The 23,745-nt window shown below is 45.4% G+C and overlaps 1 protein-coding gene across 2 annotated transcripts in view; it reads right to left on the reverse strand.

The window, feature by feature from the left end:
- LOC146863566 (CD5 antigen-like) overlaps positions 1-23,745 on the reverse strand; it is a 414,744-nt gene that overhangs the window by 169,336 nt on the left and 221,663 nt on the right. For both annotated transcript variants that reach the window (XM_085643026.1, XM_085643027.1), the window contains one exon: positions 17,863-18,180. In XM_085643026.1, the coding sequence (XP_085499152.1) occupies positions 17,863-18,180 (318 nt within the window). The remainder of the gene's footprint in view (positions 1-17,862; positions 18,181-23,745) is intronic.

The following is a 23,745-nucleotide window of genomic DNA, read 5'->3' on the forward strand; positions in this document are numbered from 1 at the left end:
AAATTATAGAGTTGTTAATTTAATTGGAGTCTAATAGGTTTTTTCTGTTCCAATGTATTGCTTCTGCTTTTCTTTGGAACTATTCTTTATTTGGCTTATTTTACGATTAGTAAGGTGAGACTCCTAACGTAGTTATGAATTTAACCAACTGAGAAGGTGATTGTAAATTTGAAACGGACTAGCAAGCGTCCGCTGTCTTTTTATTGTATTTTTTAGAGGATTACTGAAGCGGAGAGAGTGAGTTTATTTGCCTTTGTTAGTCTTGCCCCAGGACGTGTCTTCCAAATAAAAGACGCGTTTTAATTATTGCCAGCTGATGCTTTTGACTATGCGCGTAGCGCGTTTAAATTAAGCTCGCTTGTTTCTTTGAATGCTTCTGACAATGCGCATAGCGCGTTTAAATTTAGCTCACTCATTTCTTAGTATGCTTCAGGAATTCCTGTGAACACGCGAGCCGCGCGTGAATGAATTTACATACGCGTCTCGATAAACTTCCTCTGAACTTGGCACGTAGACTCTGTGCCTGACTCTCAAGTTTTTAACTATTTTACACGATGGAATATTAACGTAAACGCGGCGAAATGACAGGAATCGCCTGCGTTTCCTCGTAAGCTTCTACCACAGTTTACCTTTTAATTTTCAGTTAAAGCTTCTGTTAATGAATCTCATTAGTTATTGGTTGTTCCACACATATTATTACTGCAAATAATTGATTATCTAAGTCAGACTTTTCTCCTTACAAGTTTTTTGAATTACAATGCTCTTTTCAGAAATGCTTATTTATACTTGACATTTCACACTAACCTTAGGTCATTTTACCGACTGAACTAACCCCGAGAATGACGCCACTATCCTGACTAACTTTCTCGACGCAAGAAACAGGTGCTGCTCCTGAAGAATCTTCGGTGAAGTGCAACATGGAATGTTAGAGCACACCTCACCAACTGTCATTCACTGCAAGACTAGACTGCTAAACAGCAATATGTTGTTGCAGCAAGTTGGCAGCCATGTTGGAATTTCTACGATGCCAACAAGCACTCCAGCTCAAAGGATTGACTGCTTTCTCAGTTTGTAATGAGAGCATAGAGGCCACGGAAGCAGAAGGAGGAGGAAACCTTCCGTGATTCCTGACAATCAGTACCTGGTGGACTCTGATCTGACCTCTCCCCAATAATTGGGAAAGAAGGCAGACAAATGGGTCAGAACCAGGGTGAGGCAGAAAACCCAGAACCAAGGGGGTGACACTAAGAAGCAGGATCCTAAAGGCTCTGAGAAAGGTGGGCATAAGGCAAAATAAGTCTTCACAAGGGCCCCACAAATCTGCATCTGGTGGGGATTCACAGTCTACAAAGGGAAAAAGCCAAAAGAAGCCCTGGTGCCAATTCTGTAAATAGAAAGGGCACTGGACTTCTGATTGTACCAAGTCCAAAAACCAAACCACCACCACACCTGCCCCTAAGGCAACTGTTCTCCCATTACAGCTACTGGTGGAGGTGGTAATCAGAATAAGGGTGTAGTAGGGTTGACCCTGGGTTCTGATGTGGACTCTGGACTAGTCAGAGTACCCACACAGGCATTGCTGGTTAGTGAGGGAGACCTTGACATGTCCTTCCCAGTGAGCCCCAATAATCTGGGCAAATACAAACAGCAGCCTATAATAAATGGCAAACAGGCTTTTGGCATTCAGGGACACAGGTGCTAGTGTTACCATGGTGGAAGAGGATCTAGTGGACCCTGCACAGATCATCCTGGGTGAAATTTACCCGGTTACCAATGCAAGCAATGTCAGGACCAGCCATAGTCTGGCAGTTGTGAATTTCTCCTGGGGAGGGGTAACTGGCCTCAAGAAAGTAGTAGTCAGTGCAGACCTCCCTGTCAAATGTCTATTGGGCAATGATCTGGAGACTTCAGCCTGGTCTGAAGTAGAGTTATAGACTCATGCTGAGATGTTGGGCATACATGCAGAGGTATTTGCTGTGACCAGGTCACAGGCCAAAATGTATAAAACTGAACCAGTTCTGGATCCTGACACTATGGACCATATGCTACCCAAGAGGAGGAACAGTAGGGTTAAGGCAGTGCCTTCCCCTCTGTCTCAGATCTCAGATTCCCCTCCTGAGGGAGGAGAAGCAGAACCTTAAAATTAGAACTGCCCCAGAGGAACTTGAGCCTGATCAGGTTGAGTTCTTGGAGGCAGGGGGACCTTCCAGGGAAGATTTGAGTAAGGAGCAACAGTGCTGCCTCTCTCTTGAACCCCTCAGACAGCAGGCTGCTGCTGAGGCTGCTGGGCGTGCTAGTGCGTCCCATAAAGTTTATTGGGATGAGGGACTCCTATATTCTGAGGCTAGAGATCCTACCCCTGGATCCACCAGGAGGTTGGTAATACCTCAGAAGTTTAGGGGGTTCCTCTTGACACTAGCACATGATATCCCATTGGCAGGACACTTGGGCCAAACAAGACCTGGGAAAGGCTTGTTCCACACTTCCATTGCTGGACTCTGGTCAAACGGCGGCTTTAGTGCTTTTAGATCTCAGTGCCGCGTTCGATACCGTCTCCCACGCAATGTTATTACAGCGTCTGGTTGAGGTTGGTGTCGATCACGTGGCTCTTGAATGGTTTCGATCGTTCTTATCGGGCCGTACTTTCAGGGTTGCTACCCCTCCCTTCCAGTCTAGACCTTACTCTATCACACAGAGTGTTTCACAGGGGTCGGCTCTCAGCCCCACACTTTTCAATATCTATGTGCAGCCGCTGGCTGCTGTCGCCAAGCGCTGCAATCTGACCATGGTGTCTTATGCTGACGACACGCAGCTGGCGGTTGCAATAAGTGGGGCGTCCGACCTAGAGGCCACCAAGTTTCGTGAGGGAATCAGGTCAGTGGCCTGTTGGATGACAGACAATTGTTTGCAACTGAATGCAAAAAAAAACTGAGGTGCTTATTGTTGGCAACCAGAGCCATTTGTGGGGTGACCATTGGTGGCCATCTGAGCTTGGCCCTACCCCTCTTCCTGCTACCGAGGTAAAAAACCTAGGCATCTGGCTAGACTCCAAACTTAGCTTTGTCTCTCATACTAAGAAAATCGCTGCCATGTGCTTCGGGATTCTTCGTAGGCTTAGACCTATTTTTAAATTTTTCGATGCCCCAACCAGACAGCTTATTGTACAAGCTACTGTTCTGTCTCGGTTGGACTATGTGAATTCCCTTCTGCTTGGAGCTAATCAGGCTGAACTTTGTAGACTCCAACGCATTCAAAACGCTGCCGCCAGGGTCCTGGTTGGCCTGCCGAAATTCTGTTCGCCCAAAAAATCTATCTATGGACTTCACTGGCTCCCAGTCTCTCAGAGGATTAAGTTTAAGTCTCTCTGCCTTTCGTTTAAAATCCTGAAGCACTCTTCCCCTCAGATTTTGGAACATCTTATTTCACGGTATGTACCATCGCGGCCTCTAAGATCTTCTGGGCTTCATCTGGTTACAGTTCCTCGCTTTAAAAGGGTTGGGGTCGGGGGCCGCTCTTTTAGTGTGCTCGCTGCCAAGCTCTGGAACTCACTTCCTGCCCATATCCGCGCCATCGATGAACTTTTGATTTTTAGGAAGGCCGTCAAGACCTTCCTTTTTTCCCTGGATGCCTAGCACTGTCATGGCCTGTTCACTGGGTTGTTTGTGTGCCGGTTTCTTGTTCAAGGAGCGCCGGGACGCCCCTTTGCTGGGGCAGCTGTGCGCTATACAAATCCGGCTAACATAACATAACAGTCTCATCCGGAATTCACTATGTCCCTTCTGGTTTTTAGCCCCGACTGAATCATACGTCTTGGTGAACTCATCCATTTAGCAGCCGATCCAATGCAGACGGATCACACACTGGCGGTTGACGCGGTAAGATGCTCCGCCACATTAATTTTACTCATTGCCTTAGTCAATCTGCCCTCACAGCCCGCATTAATGTAACGCCACAAACTCAGTTCGACATAGCCCGAATCAATGTTCAGTTCGATTTAGATCCCTTCAACCCTTTGCATCGCGTGACACCCTTCATGGTGTACCCGGCGATACGACTCCTCCAAACTTATTCTCTGACTATAGTTAAGTACTTTGAGATTGTATCGCCGATACCTTGAATTAATTTATTATTGTTCTCCTATAACAGCCTAAATGAATAACCTGTGACACCTAGCCCTGCATCCATTGGAAGTCGGGATACCTCCTTTGATTTAAGTCCCTTGAATCTGATCAGGTATATGATTCATAAAACGGATCTCCGTTTTTAATCCTTGTTTTAATTAGGACAACATCCCCTTTGTTTTAATGTTTCAGGTGTTTGATTAAGACCACCTTCCAGTCAGGTTGCCCCTCTTTGGCCCTGATGAAGACCTGCAAGGCCAAGGCTTAAAAATCCCTAAGGCCATCAAGACGGGTCGAAACGTCGACGCCCACTCTCTATTACCTGGGACACATAATAGTTCTTCGTGCTAGACCACTGACTGGGTCGTTTTTTGAAGTATAACAATATAACTCTGAAATTGATAAATGTGACCAGGTTCTTTGGAATTTGGACGGTGAATTATAACCGATCCCCATTGTGTAACTCGATTGAATGTCCTTATTACTATGTAATTTCCATTCCTTGTCTCACTCACTCACCCTTTAATCACTTTCTTTTGATGCACGTTCCCTTTGGAGCAACCTCGTTCTGCCTTATCAATATTTCAATTTGGCAAAATAATAAACGTATGTATAGTAATTTACAATTGATTGGATGTTGTTCTTTGTTAGATTGAATTGCATATTGAATATTGTGAGCTCCGTTCTTTAAATGATTGCTGTTTTCGAGCTCAGGATCAGAAAATTATTTAACTAGCGAAGCATACGGCTCAGATGTATCAATAAGTGGTCAAGGACCATTGTTTTTGGTATTGATAACATAACATTGGCCACACATGTCAGAGGACACCAAGAAGTTTTGTGGCACCTGTGTCACTTGCCAAGCCAGTGGCAAGTCAGGTGGCACAACAAAGGCCCCCCTGATACCACTACCTGCAATGGGGGGGCCCTTTGAAAGGGTAGGGATTGACATTGTTGGTCCCCTTGACCCTCCAACAGCATCTGGGCACAGGTTTATCCTGGTGGTAGTGGATCACACCACCAGGTGCCCAGAGGCAATTTCCCTCAGGAACACCACAGCTCCTGTGGTAGCAAGAGCCCTCATTGGAGTCTTCTCCAGAGTGGGTTTCCCTAAGGAGGTTTTATCTGACAGAGGTACCAACCTCATGTCAGGTTATCTAACTGCAATGTGGAAGGAGTGTGGTGTAAACTACAAGTTCACTGCTCCCTATCACCCACAATGCAATGGGTTAGTTGAAAGGTTCAACAAAACCCTAAAGGGAATGATTAAAGGCCTCCCAGAAAAGCTTAGGCGAAAATGGGACCTTTTACTTCCCTGCCTTCTGTTTGCATACATGGAGGTTCCACAGAAGGGGGTTGGCTACAGCCCTTTTGAACTTCTGATTGGGCACCCTGTCAGAGGCCCATTATGTTTGGTGAAGGAGGGCTGGGAGTTACCTCTCAAATCTCGCAAACAGGATGTGATGGACTATGTACTTGGTCTCCGCTCCCGGATGGCTGAGTACATAAAGAAGGCAACCAAAAACTTGGAGGCAAGCCAAGAACTATAAAAATCTTGGCATGACCAAAATGCTGTACTGACTGTTTATCAGCCAGGACAGAAGGTGTGGGTGTTGGAGCCTGTGGCCCCTGCAGCTCTCCAAGACAAATGGAGTGGCCCCCATACAATTGTTGAGAAAAAGGGAGAGGTCACCTACTTAGTAAATCTTGGAACTCCCAGGAGCCCCCTTAGGGTGCTCCATGTCAACAGATTAAAGCCATATGTAGACAGGGCTGACATGGGCTTGCATATGGCAACTGATGAGGAACAGGAGGAGGAGAGTGATCCTCTCCCTGACCTGCTCTCACAGAACCCTGATGATGGGTCAGTAGATGGTGTTGCTTTGGCAATCAGCCGAATTGACCATCAGCAAACTGAGTGCAGACAAGTTCTGCAGCAGTTCAGACCTATGTTTAGCCTGACCACTAGTCGGACTTCCTGGTGCACCCACGTGATGGACACAGGAGTCAGTCTGCCTGTCAAGAGTAAAATCTACAGGCAACCTGACCATGTCAGGGACTGTATCAGGACTGAAGTCCAGAAAATGTTGGAACTAGTTGTGATTGAGCCTTCAGATAGCCCTTGGGCTAGTCCAGTAGTCCTTGTGCCTACACCTCATACCCAGGGTGGTAAGAAAGAAATTAGGTTTTGTGTTGACTACAGAGGCCTCAATGCAGTCACCAGGACTGGTGCCTATCCAATTCCCAGGGCAGATGAGCTCATTGATACTTTGGCCTCAGCCAAATACCTGAGTACATTTGACCTAACAGCTGGCTACTGGCAAATCAAGTTAGCTGATGATGCCAAGGCCAAAACAGCATTTTCAACCCCTGGTGGGCACTACCACTTTGTGGTGATGACCTTTGGTTTGGAGAATGCACCTGCCACTTTTCAGAGGTTGGTGAATAAAGTTCTGACTGGTATGGAAACTTATTGCTCAGCTTATCTAGATTATATTGTTGTCTTTAGTTCCACCTGGCAGGATCACCTGGTCCACCTCAGAAATGTTTTGGAGGCCCTGCAAAAAGCAGGCCTTACTATTAAGGCCACTAAGTGCCAGATGGGGCAGAGTCAGGTTGTGTACCTGGACCACCTTGTAGGTGGAGGCCAGATTCAACCATTGCAGAGCAAAATCCAGACCATAATGGAATGGGCAGCTCCAACCACCCAGACACAGGTGAGAGCCTTTTTAGGCCTGACTGGGTACTATAGGAGGTTTGTTAAGGGATATGGATCTATAGTGACCCCCTTAAATGATCTTACCTCAAATAAAATGCTAAAAAAAGGTTCAGTGGACAGCTAGCTGTCAAAAGGCATTTGATGACCTGAAGCAGGCCATGTGCACTGCTCCCATCTTACAGAGTGCAGACTACACAAAAAAGTTAATTGTCCAAACAGATGCTTCTGAGCTGGGTGTGGGAGTTGTACTGTCTCAAATGAATGATGAAGATAAAGACCAGCCAGTAGCTTTTATAGGCAGAAGGCTGACCCCTAGAGAGAAACGTTGGTCAGCTATAGAGAGGGAGGCCTTTGCTGTGGTGTGGGCCCTAAAGAAGCTGAGGCCATACTTGTTTGGCACTCTCTTCATAGTTCAGACTGACCGCAAGCCCCTCCTATGGCTCAAAAAAATGAAAGGTGAAAATCGTAAACTGCTAAGGTGGTCCATTTCCCTACAGGGGATGGACTATACGGTGGAACATAGACCTGGGACCCAACATGCCAATGCAGATGGACTCTCAAGGTATTTCCACTTAGAACACGAAGACTCAACTGGTCAAGGTTAGTTTAGTGTCCCTGCGTTTGGGGTGTGTGTGTAGGAGAGAAGGATCTGCACTTATGTTGCCCCCACTTACTTTTTTTCTGATGTTAACACTGGTTTCTGGCTATAGTCTGGCTGGGTTCCTGCTAATCAGGGCCCCAGTCTCTCTGTTCTCTCTAAACAACTTGGAGTGCATACTAGATGCACTAGTGATTGGATACTGTGGTCCCTTATGAGCCCCTAGTATATGGTACCATAGGTACCAAGTGCATGGGTACTTCACAGGCCTACCAGGGGCTGAAGCATGTATTATGCCACCCCTGGGAAGCAGACTAAATCTGACACCACAGGCCTGCTACTGCAGCCTGGGTGAGGTAGTGTTAGCACTCCTCACTCAGGTATAGGTTCCTATATCTCACCTTACACACACATATAAACCTACCAGTTACCCCTAAGGCAGGCCCTATCAATCCTGAGGGCAGGGTGCTTGGTATACAATGTGAGGGGGTGCCTCACATGAGCAGGGTCCCCTGAAGACTTTCTTCTCAAACCAAAGGGCTCCCCTGGTTGCTCCAGGCCTGTCTTCACGTACCCTCACTGGGTGAGTCCCTCAAACCTTGCTGGTCTGGACCATTGACTTTATTCACTTTTCACAAGACTTGTTGTTGCCAAGGTTTGTTGGCTCCAATCCGGTTGCCGACACCACAGTCAGCTGCACACGTTGTGGGACACTCTGAATCCAGCTGCTGGTCATCGTTGATCTCTCCTGGACCTCGTGAGCGAAGAGTCAAAACACCCTTGATCACCTGAAATCACCCGACATCTGTGAGCATCCATCTTCCTGGCCCCGGGTCACTGGCAAGTGACTGTAAACACTGTCCCTTCTGCTTTCAGGTCATCTTCATCTTGAATCCAGCCTTGGATTCCACCGGACACTTCTTCAGTCTTCGCAAGCAGCAAATCTTCTTTGGCTTCCATAGAAAACAGCGACGCGACCCAACACCAAAAGACACCTATTCACCCGGCTTCCCTGGGTGAGGTATCTCGTGCACTCCGGTGCCCTAGTGTTTGTTGGCCCTCAAATTACTTACCTTGTAAGTGGCTTGTTTTTAGACTTCCTCGAAGTACCCTTAAACTTTAAAAATCCAACCACAACTTGCTCCATTGAAATCAATAGGGAACCCGCGGCTGTGTTCTCACACTGCACGTGTCTCCCGTGGGTCTTTTACTTACCTGCTTTGGGTGGATTAGTGAAGCCCCAGCAATTCTACAGGCTCTAGGCCTTGTCCCCTTGCAAGTCGACTTTCCTAAACCTCTTTTTTAGTATATGGTCTGGTACGCCCCTAGGGCCCCAGCCATATTTGTGCTTAACTTATTGTGAAACGTTGATATTTGAATGTGTTCCTGGCTTCTAATCTCATAAAGAGATAAGTAGAGTGTGTCTAGAAATAAATACATATATATTTGATATATATACCTGTGTGGTGTGCTTTCATTTGGTAATTCAAGAGATTATAAGGTAAAACAAGCTGCTTTACATTCCTCCGAGACTTAGCCTGAAGGCTGCTCTCCACAGCTACCACTAGGATAACTTTCTTTAAAAGGTTGTCTTAAACCTATCTACCATAAGAGTCGAATTGGACTGGTGCAAGGTGGCCACTATAACTAGTGACCAGCATATGCCAGGCCAACTTCTCACAGTCACTCAGATCCTATTTCAAGATTATGTATACCAGGAAGTGGGGAGTGTCTTATTTTAATGCTACAATGATGCAGAGCTGATGGAAGTAAATTGGAAACAGAGATTGCAAATTTCAAAGATGGTCAAATATCTATTTCTGGAAGAACATAAACTATCATGGCTATTATATTTCATGAAGCAGTTTGTGTTACATCTGGACTCTATACTGTCTATTTAGAAAGTAAAACTGAATGGACAGAATGCAATCACAGCAACCTCAAATTCAAGCAACGATTGCCTTATAAGCTGCCAAATTCTTATCTTTTGATGGTTACAACTCAAAAAGTGAAATTGTATAGTTGTAGTAGTTGCATTATGAGTATTTATGACATCATTCGGCCTACCAGGATTGATGCCTTTATAAAGGTCTCCATATCCCGGTGTCCTTTATATCTATTAGCAGTAAGGTAGATTAGTTGAGTATCTATAGGTAAAACAATGAATACATAATTGTAGTGAGTACAATGCATAGTGTTGCTTATTTACAGTGACATAAAGTGCAGTTCTGTGTTTTTTTCCACAATCTATATGATTGTTTTTCCCACTGTTCAAGGATGATTCATAATACAGTACATCATTTATGGTGTATAACTATAGAACCTGAGAACAGTAAGAAAAGGAAAATCAAATGCTTTAATGTAATTTAAGATAGCGTTACAGCATAAGAAATGTGTACTGTTTTGTTTATAATATGAACTTATGCTTTGCAGAAATTAAAAGCTTTTTGTGTACTTTTGTAAAACGTATTACTAACTTGTATTTAGGTTTTTTACTCCATGTTATATTTATGGTACCATCTATTGGAGTAATTTAGTTGACTAATTCAATCTTACTGTGTTGCTCAACAATCCTACATTCTCAAGGTACACACCAAGGCAGACTGTGATGCAGCCACTGAAACGCTCAGACACACATTGATACGTCACTGGTAAATCCATCTACACACCAATACAAACCCTGACACATCCAGCCCCACACTGATACAGTCTTAAACACAGCCAAACAAACACTAATGCAGGTATTAACTCATACAGGCACACACCATTGCATACAATGACACGCAGAGGCATACAGTAATGGAGGCACTGATACACCCAGCCGAACGCTAATGTATCAAGTAAGACACCCAGGCACACACTGATGCATACACTGATGCACCCATGGAAATACACTGATGCAGACATGGACACACCCCGCCGAACACTAATGAATCCAATAAGACACCCAGGCACACACTGATTCATACACTGATGCACCCATGGATATACACTGATGCAGACATGGACACACCCGCCAAACACTAATGCATCCAATAAGACACCCAGGCACACACTGATGCATACACTGATGCACCCATGGATATACACTGATGCAGACATGGACACACCCGCCAAACACTAATGCATCCAATAAGACACCCAGGCACACACTGATGCATACACTGATGCACCCATGGATATACACTGATGCAGACATGGATACACCCCGCCGAACACTAATGTATCAAGTAAGACACCCAGGCACACACTGATGCATACACTGATGCACCCATGGATATACACTGATGCAGACATGGGCACACCCCGCCAAACACTAATGTATCAAGTAAGACACCCAGGCACACACTGATGCATACACTGATGCACCCATGGATATACACTGATGCAGACATGGGCACACCCCGCCAAACACTAATGTATCAAGTAAGACACCCAGGCACACACTGATGCATACACTGATGCACCCATGGATATACACTGATGCAGACATGGACACACCCCTCCGAACATTAATGCATCCAATAAGACACCCAGGCACACACTGATGCATACACTGATGCACCCATGGATATACACTGATGCAGACATGGACACACCCCGCCGAACACTAATGCATCCAATAAGACACCCAGGCACACACTGATGCATACACTGATGCACCCATGGATATACACTGATGCAGACATGGACACACCCCGCCGAACACTAATGTATCAAGTAGGACACCCAGGCACACACTGATGCATACACTGATGCACCCATGGATATACACTGATACAGACATGGGCACACCCCGCCGAACACTAATGTATCAAGTAAGACACCCAGGCACACCCAGGCACACACTGATTCATACACTGATGCACCCATGGATATACACTGATGCAGACATGGGTACACCCCGCCGAACACTAATGTATCAAGTAAGACACCCAGGCACACACTGATTCATACACTGATGCACCCATGGATATACACTGATGCAGACATGGAAACACCCCGCCAAACACTAATGCATCCAATAAGACACCCAGGCACACACTGATGCATACACTGATGCACCCATGGATATACACTGATGCAGACATGGGCACACCCTGCCAAACACTAATGCATCCAATAAGACACCCAGGCACACACTGATGCATACACTGATGCACCCATGGATATACACTGATGCAGACATGGACACACCCCTCCGAACACTAATGCATCCAATAAGACACCCAGGCACACACTGATTCATACACTGATGCACCCATGGATATACACTGATGCAGACATGGAAACACCCCGCCAAACACTAATGCATCCAATAAGACACCCAGGCACACACTGATGCATACACTGATGCACCCATGGATATACACTGATGCAGACATGGACACACCCCGCCAAACACTAATGCATCCAATAAGACACCCAGGCACACACTGATGCATACACTGATGCTCCCATGGATATACACTGATGCAGACATGGACACACCCCGCCAAACACTAATGCATCCAATAAGACACCCAGGCACACACTGATGCATACACTGATGCACCCATGGATATACACTGATGCAGACATGGGCACACCCCGCCGAACACTAATGTATCAAGTAGGACACCCAGGCACACACTGATGCATACACTGATGCACCCATGGATATACACTGATGCAGACATGGACACACCCCGCCAAACACTAATGCATCCAATAAGACACCCAGGCACACACTGATGCATACACTGATGCACCCATGGATATACACTGATGCAGACATGGACACACCCCGCCGAACACTAATGCATCCAATAAGACACCCAGGCACACACTGATTCATACACTGATGCACCCATGGATATACACTGATGCAGACATGGGCACACCCCGCCGAACACTAATGTATCAAGTAGGACACCCAGGCACACACTGATGCATACACTGATGCACCCATGGATATACACTGATGCAGACATGGGCACACCCCGCCGAACACTAATGTATCAAGTAGGACACCCAGGCACACACTGATTCATACATTGACACACCCAGGCATACACCAATACATACACTATGGGCCTGATTCACAAAAGTAAACTTAGATCAAAAGTCTAAGTTTAGACCTAAAGTCTAACTTTAATACTACTAAAGCCAGACTTTTGGTCTAAGTTTAGACCAAAAGTCTAACTTAGACCAAACGTCTAACTTTTGTAGTAGAAAAGTTAGACGTTTGGTCTAAATTAGACTTTTGGTCTAAGTTTACTTTTGTGAATCAGGCCCTAACACTCTCAGGGACATTCCAGTGCAGACACTGACACACCCAGCCAAACTCTAATGCATCCAATAAGACACCCAGGCACACAATTGTACTATGGGCACTGTGACCAGGGAAGGCCTCTAAGAGCTGCAGCACCTATTGTGACACCCTTAGAGGCCATGCACACTAACACCCACACACTTCCATTGCAGGCTGCATGTTTTGGTACAGAGAAAGGTAAAGTGAAGAGTCGACATGGCACAAATCCTTGCCTGCAACACAATGCTTGTGGACTAGGAAAGTTGCCCCGTAGCAGCGTGCACGAGCCCATAGGTGAGGGTACAGTTGCATGAGCACTGTACCCCTACAGTGTCTAAGTCCATTCTTAGACATTCTAAGTGCAGTAAATCCATATAGAGTATATGGTATGGGAGTTGGTCATCACAATTTCCACAGCTCCATAATGGCTTTACTCAAACCTGGGCAGCTTGCTTACAAATGTCTCAGCAAATTGAACCCACACTGATGCCAGAGTGGGATTTAATGTAAAATGCACTCAGAGGGCCACTTCGAGATGCCCCCCGAAAAACTACCAGCCCTGGTGTAGTTCCTGAATGGCTACCCGCATTTGCCAACACCAGACAGGTTTCTGGACCCTGGGTAGAGGTCCTTCGCTCTCTGGGTTCAGAAACAAAGCCCATCCTGGGAAGAGGTGTCATGCCTCCTCCCCTAGGATGGGCTCGGGCCATGAAGGGGAAGATTCAAAGGCCTGCTGCATTTGTTAGCTGACCCTGCCTTTTGTTGTCCCCAGCAACTTGCTCCCACTGGTTCTGACCCCAGAATTGGTGGGAAAACCAAGTTAGGAGAAGAAGTGTGCCCACCTTTGCCAACCCCACCCCTCAGGTGAAGGAGGTGAGGTGAATCACACATCTCAGTCCCCTCCATCTTGACGAAGAGGGGACCCAGCCAATCAGAGAGAGGCTTATTCCCCCTCCCACTGGAGGGTGGCATACTAAGGGGTGTTCTCACCCCAAGGAAGGTACCTACTGGTTCCAACCTGCACACCCCTGTAATGCCCCTACATTTAGTATTTAGGGGCCACCCTGAACCGTGCCTTCTCAGATACGAGAAGAAAAAAGAAGAATGACAGAAGAGCCGTGCTGAAGAAGGAAGAAGAGGCCCCAGCCCTACCATCTGTCCTGACTTCAACCAGCAAACAGCGTAACCCGGCCTGTCCAGCAGTTGGCAGCCATCCAGAACCCAGAGAATCTGCCTTGCCTTCCTCTGAACGACTCTGTCTCCTGTGAGTACCGGTTTGCTAAAACCAAGACTCCAACAGAGAACCCAAATCCAGGTGGCTCTGCGGGTCTGCACCACCATTCTGCACCACTCTGCACCTGACACCAATGGCCCGAATTTGAGTTGCTCAACACCACGAGGAGGTTTCACCAGCAATCCTGACCTGGGATCTGGTGATTCCGACCTACCTCGAGCTTCAGACTGATGCCTGCAGCCTAAACCTGAGGGTCCCACTGATCGTGAGCGGAGCTAGTAAGAAAACTTGATGCCTAAAGGACACCCCTGCACCTGACGCCTCACAGCCTTTGTGGCCCAACCAATGGTGTACAGGCATCCCCCAAGAATCCAACTCACCTCTCTGGTCAGTGGTCACCCTCAGGAAACCTCCTTGCCAGAGCCTGCAGTTCTTCTTCCAAACCAGAGATCGCCATTGAAATCCACAGGGCTCCTGACGTCTCCTTGGCATTCTGCATCCAGCCGCCTCCATGCTGCTGCTGGTGCAGCTCATGTTCTGATTGTTGGCCCCTGCAACTCTGATCTTAATCCGCGGAGCTTTGCTCCCATAACCGAGTGACCTGCTCATAAGCAACCCTTGACTGACGGCCCCTCAGCCCTATTGGCTAACATTGGGCCCCTGCACTCTGCACCCTGCGCCCCAGTGCCACTGGTGACTCTCTTTGAGTGCGAACCTGAACCTTGGGGAACATTGGTTCTAACTCCAGACCCCCAGCACTGTAAGTTGTTTACTTGCCTGCAAACCAATAACACTGTTTTTCTCCATAGGAATCCATGTTAGGATTTTTCTCCTAAAAATGTTGCAAGTAGTGAACTAACGTTTGCATTGAAACCAAAGTAACTTTCTTTTGAACCAAAAACTGTCATACTTACCTGTATTTTGTAAGCTCCACGGTGTGATATCTCAGCATATCACCAAGAGTAGTCAAAGTAACTGAAAGTTAATCTTACAGTAATCCAAAGTAATCTTAATACATTAAGATTACTTTGGATTACTTACAGTAATCCAAAGTAATCTTAATGTATTCTGAACTGTTTAAAAGCAAATACAAACCTGTAACAATTCCAATTTCATCTACATTTGCCTTTCCTTGTAAAGGTTTGCATGTGAAAGCATATTCTGCTCACCTGTGCCAAGTCCTGCTGGTTCCAGAAACAAAACAGAAGTATATCTTTTTTATTCTTACCTATTTGGTCTGGATTCAGTCTCTCAGTGTGTGCCATCAGTTCCTATCTGCGTGAATGCAATAAATGCTTCACAGACCCTCCTGATAAGCCTAACTGCTCAACCACAGTACCACAAGCTGCCAGCGATTGTCTAATTAGCTTCTGCTATAACTCTGGAGATCCACTGGACTCTGTGCAGACTATACCTTACTTTGTCATAGAATATACAGAGCCAGCTTCCTACAGTCTCCATCCAAACATTTTGCGATAATTTACTGGTCTTTCTCTTAACAAAGGCACTCTGCAAAGACCACCATAGTTGTGTGACTTGGGCCTCTTTTTGTTCCTTTACATGAGTGGGAGCAGGTGTTAAAAGAAGGCTGTATAGGCTTAGCCAGCGCATTACAAAACTCAAGTAAGTTCTCAAATAAAGGATTGTTTACATTGCCTGAAGATGAGTCAACAACCGATTGAATTTGCATCCTTAATTTCTCATGTATAACTTGATCATTACATAAATCCTGTTTGAATGAGATCTTTTGATCCTGAACAATGGGGACCAGTAGTTAGAAGTTCACTTTACAACCAAAGGCCAATTGTTAATTGAAGATGATCACTCCAGAGACTTGAGCCTCATGTCAAACCAGATACAGATTTAGAACCAAGGTAGTGTAGAAAGGCATAATCTAATGGAAACCTAAGAGTTTCCAGCTGCCATAAAAAACTTTCAGATGGGCGGTCAAAGAACCTGCAATTGATTTATGTCACATTTCATTCTAATGCACATTTGAGTAATAGAGGTGCCCGCTTATCAATCCTTATATTTAGAAGTACAGGTTCTAAACATATTGAGCTCAGAAAAGCTACACTCCTGATAACTAGATGAGGAGATGTTAACAATAAATTATCCTGCAATTAACAGATGGCATTTGGAAATAAATTCTCTGCATTCAGGAAGGCTGTCTGAAGAACTGAAATGTCATTCTTAAAGTCACAAGTGGGTGAAAAATAAACATTGCAAACTAGGTATTCCACACATTTATCATGGACATCTATGACTAGACAATACATCATCAATGCAAAATTCAAAGACAAAGACACTTTGGTAGACTGCAACAAAATGACTGATTTAAATAAAAAACACGGACCCCCCTTTGGCATGCCGCTTTAAAGGAGGAACTGCTGTAACCAAATAGACCTATTTCAAACTCTATATATAATTGGGTTTCCTGCAAATCAAAAGAGAGACAAAAATGTATATTAGGTAGGTTGGAAAAAGTTAGCAAAGGATTTCCTGGCACAGTGAAATTGGGAGTGTACGAAATCCAAGTCATTTGCTTTTGCCTAACTACACTCACTCGTAGATGGTGTCTTACAATATCCTGCACTCACTCATGGATTGTTTCTTGGTCGTAGTGATCCTACTGTATCCTGCAGTCACTTGAGGAATGGATGGATAGTCGGTCTGAATGATGTTACTGTATCCTGTATCCTGTATACTGTACACACTTGGTGATGGATAGCCGGTCTAAATGATGTTACTGAATCCTACGCTCACTCGAGGATGAATAGTGGGTCTGAATGATCTTACTGTATCCTGCACTCATTCGAGGATGGATAGTGGATCTGAATGACCTTACTGTAGCCTGCACTCACTCGAGGATGGATAGTGGGTCTGAATGATCTTACTGTATCCTCCACTCACTCGAGGATGGATAATGGGCCTGAATGATCTTACTGTATCCTGCACTCACTCGAGGATGGATAGTACGTCTGAATGATTACTGTATCCTACACTCACTCGAGGAGTGATGGTAGGTCTGAATGATTACTGTATCCTACACTCACTCGAGGATAGATAGTAGATCTGACTGATTACTGTATCCTACACTCCCTCGAGGATGGTAAGTGGATCTGAATGATCTTACTGTATCCTACGCTCACTCGAGGTTGGATAGTGGGTCTGAATGATCTTATTGTATCCTATGCTCACTCAAGGATGGAAAGTGGGTCTGAATGATCTTACTGTATTCAACAGTCACTTGAGGATGTATGGTGGTCTGAATGATCTTACTGTATCCTACACTCACTTGAGGATGGATAGTGGATCTGAATGATCTTACTGTATCCTACGCTCACTCAAGGATGGATAGTGGGTTTGAATGATCTTATTGTATCCTGCACTCACTCGAGGATGGAGAGTGAGTCTGAATGATCTTACTGTATCCTGCACTCACTCAAGGATGGATAGTGGATCTGAATGATCATATTGTATCCTGCACTCCCTCGAGGATGCTAAGTGGATCTGAATGATCTTACTGTATTCAACACTCACTTGAGGATGGATCGTGGTCTGAATGATCTTACTGTATCCTGCACTCACTCAAGGATGGATAGTGTGTCTGAATGATATCACCGTATCCTGCACTCACTCGAGAACGGACAGTGATTCTCTGTGATCCTATTATATGGCGTACTCATCATTGAATAAATCTCGTCTGTGCTATGATAATGTGTATAGAACCCACTCATGATTAGCACTGGCCTGGTCTGTATTACTGCTTACAGTAGCAAGTCATAAAATGCATCATTAGTAGCCTTTTGCTTTTTATCACATTATTTTAGTCAGTTATAAATTATAGTCCTTTAAGAATAAAGAATTTGCTTGCATTGTCTTAGTATTTCTTACCAGTACAAGTCACTCCTGCATCCCTTCCTGTTGCACAGGTATTGAATTCCCAGCCTTGCTGTGCACACTTCCAAAGAGTGGCCTCATCTCCCTGGCATTGAATGTTGCTAAGCAGTACTGAAAGAGAACTCTTTCCAAACGAGGAATTATACATGTAGTCCTGCACCAGTGCACAGCCCAGTTGTCTGCAGGCAACCGAAGCCTCCTGTTGTCCCCAAGAGTCATCATCACACACTGACCCCCAAACACCATTCTGCTTGAGTTCAACTCTTCCTGAACAAGGGGACATCCCATTCACCAATCGGAGTTCATCTGGTCCTGGAAAGAAAGAAGTAGTGTCAATTACTATCCAAGAACTCAATAAACCTGCGACTCATGTGAAAGATGCTACAATGATGTACTTTGTTTAGTAATAGAGCATCGATAGGAATAACTGAAAATGAAGCAGTGTTTATTGTTGGTTTGTAAACAAACCTCAGGGACACAGTGGTGAAGGCACAGGAGAATCACATCAGAGAGCATGTTCCATGCACAATATGAGTATCAATCAATCCATCAATCAATTAATCAAATCTTTATGTCGAATTTAAAATCAATCCATAAAAGAACAAGACAATAAGGGCGCAAAAATACCAATGACATCATACAAATACATCAAAGGTAAAATCACAAATGGTTCCAGCGGTATATCATAACCATAACATCTATTGTTTATTATTCATAACCATAAAACGTCCAAATATGTATTAACTCATTAAGTTGCGCATATGAATGGCGATTTTAAAAACCTAGAAACTGCAGAACACACCAGGGGACTGGATGACATATTTTAAATTAGAGTGCAGGTTTGTGCTGATGAAAATCATTTAGTTTTAAAATTGGTAATAAAAATGTTCATTGAGGGTACAGATGATATTTACAGACAAATGTGCCAAGGTCAGAGTAGAAACCTCATCACAGATTAAAGTAGACGCTGAGTCACAATGGCCAAGGAGGAAACACAGACGGCTCCTGATGGTATCCAACTGAAAGTTTGTTGGGAACGAGCTTTCTGACGTATTTTTCACACATCTAAACAGGATTCCATCCCAATACCAGTTTTTCATTCCACACCCTAATAGCTAATTTAAAAGCAGCTTTAGTCCCTGACAATGTTTTTTTCAATATTCTTTCTCTTCACCCTACAAAAAGACATATATAACTTTTTGACTCGTTCAGCATCTCCTTTAACCCCTTGGCTGCGCTGGGGGGGTTTGGGGCTGTGCTCATGACGGAGTGGTTCCATCATGACTCCGCCCAGTTGCATTGTCCCCCCGCACAGGCGGGGAAACAGCGCCGCGTGGGCGGAGCGGCTGCCAACGGTCGGGGCATGACGGAACCACTCCGTCATGAGCACACGGCAACCGTGGCTCATGATGGAGTGGTTCCGTCATGAGCGGGGAAGGGGTTAACAATCAAGTGTGGGGAAGTAAACATTTCAGGTCTGCCCAATACTTCTGTACTATTCTTAACATATTTTAGCCACTCATTTTAAGGCCCTACTCACAGGCGTAAAAGTCAGTGATGAACATGCATTTGATATTGGTCTGCTCATTTGCCCAAATTAAAATCCAAAGAAGAGCTGCTAGCCTGATTGAACCCTCAATATAAGGAAGCTCCAGATCCTCAAGTATATAAAAGTGCAGACTGGATGGTGGAAGTCCAAGCAGACATTTATAATAGCGTCTCCCCTCCTGTTACATTTTTAGACAAGATGGCTGCCCCACACAATTCAACTGGAATGTACTTGGGTTTTTAAATTTTGAAGCTAGGCAGCACAGCTTTTTACCCACCTTTCTGACTAAATCAAAGACTACCCTCGCAGACTGATTAAAATAGATACACCTGTGCGAGATGCAAGTTAACCAGGAGCTCCGAACATCGAAGATCACCCCTATATATGAGAAATCATTTACTCTCATAATCGGTTTTCTGTTCATAGTAAGTTGTCTAACCTTATGGCATTATTTACCGCAGATCCTACAAGGAGTTTTAGAGATTTTAGTTTCAATATTCGGGTTGTCCACTAGCTTAAAAAAGTGATCAACAAATTATCTTGGACTATTGGGGTACGTGCAATTAAGGCAGCATCATCTGCATATAGTAGTGCCGAAATAGTAGTGCAGAAACAAACCAGGGCCCCAACTTTGACAGGTCCTTGCCAGTAGCGATTAGAAAATTGCTCATTCTGTTAATATTAGGGGTGAGCGGTAAGCTACGCACCTCCAGCGGAGTTCGTGGAGTTTTGGCCACTCCGTGCTCAGCTTGGAGTTACGGTAGTACTTCTCTAAATACCTTGTGGCAGAGATTTTTCTTGTGTGCGGCTCGCCAATGGTAAGTCGCGAGAGCGAAGAAATCAAGTGCTAGACCACCTGCCAGTAAGATTTCTTAATGCTGGCGGTCGTAACAGGTCGCTAACGCTCGTGTTGAGAAAGCTGCCGCTTGTGTAGAAAATCAACTCTAGCGGAACAATGCAGCTCCTTTTGGCACACCGTGTGGTTCCGTTTGTGCTGACTTTATAGCGTGGGACCAGCTTCCAGTGCTAAAAATCAGTGTAAGCAGAGTGACGTACCACCACTCCACTGCTTGGGGAACTCCGCTGTGTCTCGCTGAGTTTTTGGGTAACTCTGCATAACTCCGTGGAGTGAAACTTCTCAGGTTCCACGTACCCCTAATTAATATACAGATCAAACAATATGAGGGCAAGGACACCGCCTTGACAAACCCCTCTGGCTAGCCTGACTCGTTTTGTGCACTACCCCTCTGGGCCATACCTCACAGAAGCAGCCACCCCACTGTGAAGTGCCTGTGAAAAATTCACAAGAGGTTTGGGTAGGTCCATATGTATTGAAATGTCCAATAGATTTGATCGGTTGACACAGTCAAAGACACCTCTGAGATCAATAAAAGAAAGGTATACATAGTTCCTTTTTTGGCTACAGTGTACTTTTCAGTGATTAGGTGCAAGTACGAGCATTGATCTTGAGTCCCCAATCCTAAATCCAAACAGCACCATAATAATATTGCCTTATTCTCATTTGCCCAGGCCTCAATTCTATGTAAAATAATACGCCCTAAAATGTTGGCCTCTAAATCGAGTATAGAGCTGGACCTGCAGCATTTAGGGTCACATGTAACGAAACTCCATTTTGCATTCCTTGAATAGTGAATTTTAGGTAATCGCTATTTAAGGAATGCAAAATTTAATGTAAGAAAATAGGGTTCACCTAATAACGAGTACTAAAGATTTGTAATCACAATTAGGTAATCGCTATTATGCAATACTACTCCATTCTTTCCTATGGGGCCTAAAGGCCCATAGGTGCAAATGGTTTTGCATTACTGGTTCTGTGTTTACCTTATTGGTAATCACAAATTAGGTAATGCAATACCAGGTGTGCCTGGGGGCCTAAGGCCCCTCTGAAGCACCCCAAAAAAGAAATGCATACATGCAAGGAGCACACATTCCCTAGAGGCATGTGTGCCACATGACACTTTGAAAAATAAATTTTTTAAAATGTGCACATCGTTACACCAACTCCAAGTCGATGGTAAAATCATGTTCTAACTGCACAGTTTGCATTTAGAAAATGCTTGGCACATTTGTGATTACCTAAAATTGCGACTACAACGCATATCATACACCTCGAAAAGCTCTTATGCTTTCGCAAATGGGCAAAGATACCGATTTGCACCGTTTGCAAATGCAAAAGTATTTGATACATATGGCCCTTAGGTTCTTATCTATTGTCCTTCTTAAAGATACAAACAATAGTAGCTGTCTGCATGAAGCTGGAATACTGGTGACACAGCAGCTTTCAAAACATTCATTATGATGGGCCCCAGAATTGGGTATTTAATTTATACAGTCCATAGCGAGCCCATCAGGTTCCGGGCCTTGTGAGCTGGGCTACCTCTAATGGTGTCTACAACCTCTTCAACAGAAAAATGGATGTTCATCAGGCAAGTCATGGGAGCCTCCTGTACAACATTATTACTGTCCATGCCAAAAGAAAAAATATTAATAAAATGCTCAACCCAACCTTTTTGCACTAATATTGGTAGCATGCCTGTTGGAGTTATCACAACCACTTTTTTTAGCATTCACAATTTTCCAAAAGGCACCAGAACCTTTGTCTTTATGGGATTTAATCAAAATGTACAAGGTTTTTTCCTTTATTTTTTCATTCCACACACTAAGGTGCCGATTCCGATCCGTTAAAAAACTTTACCGTCCGACTGGTATCCGTATTTTTTCATGTACGAGTCGTACAAGTACCGTACAAACGGCCAAGTACGATTCGTACGTGAAAAATTACTACGATTAGCGTCGGGAAAAGTGTACGAGATGGCGTCGGAAAGTGTTTACGTCCGAATATCGTCGGGAAAAGTGTACGAGAGTGAGCCGGACATTTTTACGTGCAAATCGTAAAACACAAGTCCGAGCGCGCAAGTACAATCCCGACCGTCCGTCCGAATAAACAATCGGACGTAAAATGGATCGTACGGAGCCAACGCAATAGCACACATGTACACGGGTAAACTTATGCCCGTGTACGAGCTGTACAGCCCCCCCACCCCCAAATATGTCAGCACCGTACACCACCCTGTCCACACTGTACCCCAGACCCGCAACTGTACGTGCCGTACTCCCCCCATGTACGCGCCGTACCCCCCCCATGTACGCGACTTACCCCCTGTCCACACTGTACCACAGCCCCGCACCTGTACGCGCCGTACCCCCCCATGTACGCGCCTTCCCCCCATGTACGCGCCATACCCCCGCATGTACGTGCCGTACCCCCCATGTACACGCCGTACCCCCCATGTACGTGCCATACCCCCGCATGTACGCGCCAGACCTCCGCATGTACGCGCCGTACCCCAGGCCCGCACGTGTACGTACCGTACCCCCACCTGTACGCGCCGCACTCCAACACCGTACCCCAGCACCCTTACCCAGCGTCGCGTATGTACGGACCGTACCTACGCGAAAAAGACTCTTACAGAACCAGAACACTGTAAACCAGCGCAAGGAGGGTCAATTCGACTCGCACAACACCACAAAACACGTCTACATGACAAAATACATCTCAATGACTGACCTGGCACATCCAAACAGGCAAACAGAGGCCCTAAATCACAACCCCCTCTTATAACACACCCACCAAAATTCAAACACAGCCAGACCCAAAAATGGACCAATAAAAAGGGCCCACACACACAACCCATGAGCCTTTGCAACAGACCCACTGCTGCCAGACCCCACAGAGAAACAACTCTACACTACTGATATCTTCACTACACCTTCACTCACACACCTTCACACAACCTCCTTCACAAACATCCCCCTCTTCACATTCACACACACATCGTCACATTCACACCCACCCACCCACAACCATCCACACCCACACCCACACCCCACACCATGCCCACAGACAAGAATCCAAAGTTCACAACGGCGAAGCTGGACCTCCTTGTCAAGGAAGTCATCAGAGTCGAGCCACAGCTGTTTGGAACATTGGTCAGACAGACCAGCATAGCTGAAAAATCTGCCATGTGGCAGAGGATTGTCGATAAGGTGAATGCTGTTGCACCCATCCGAAGGACCAGGCATGAATGCCAAGCCAGGTGGTACGATCTGCGCAGGGCGGTCAAGAGGAAAATGAACGAAGAAACTGCCCAGAGTAATATCACTGGAGGTGGGCTGCCCCGCAGACCCGTACACTACCATCCCTGGGAGGAGAAGGTGATGGCCCTGCTACTGCCGGTGGGAGTACACGGAGTCGAAGGAGTCGCAGAGCCTGGTGAGTACACAAACAACTTACGTAACATGGGGGC

This window comes from Triturus cristatus, chromosome 2_2 (assembly GCF_964204655.1).
Source record: "Triturus cristatus chromosome 2_2, aTriCri1.1, whole genome shotgun sequence".
In the NCBI taxonomy this organism is placed as follows: domain Eukaryota; kingdom Metazoa; phylum Chordata; class Amphibia; order Caudata; family Salamandridae; genus Triturus; species Triturus cristatus.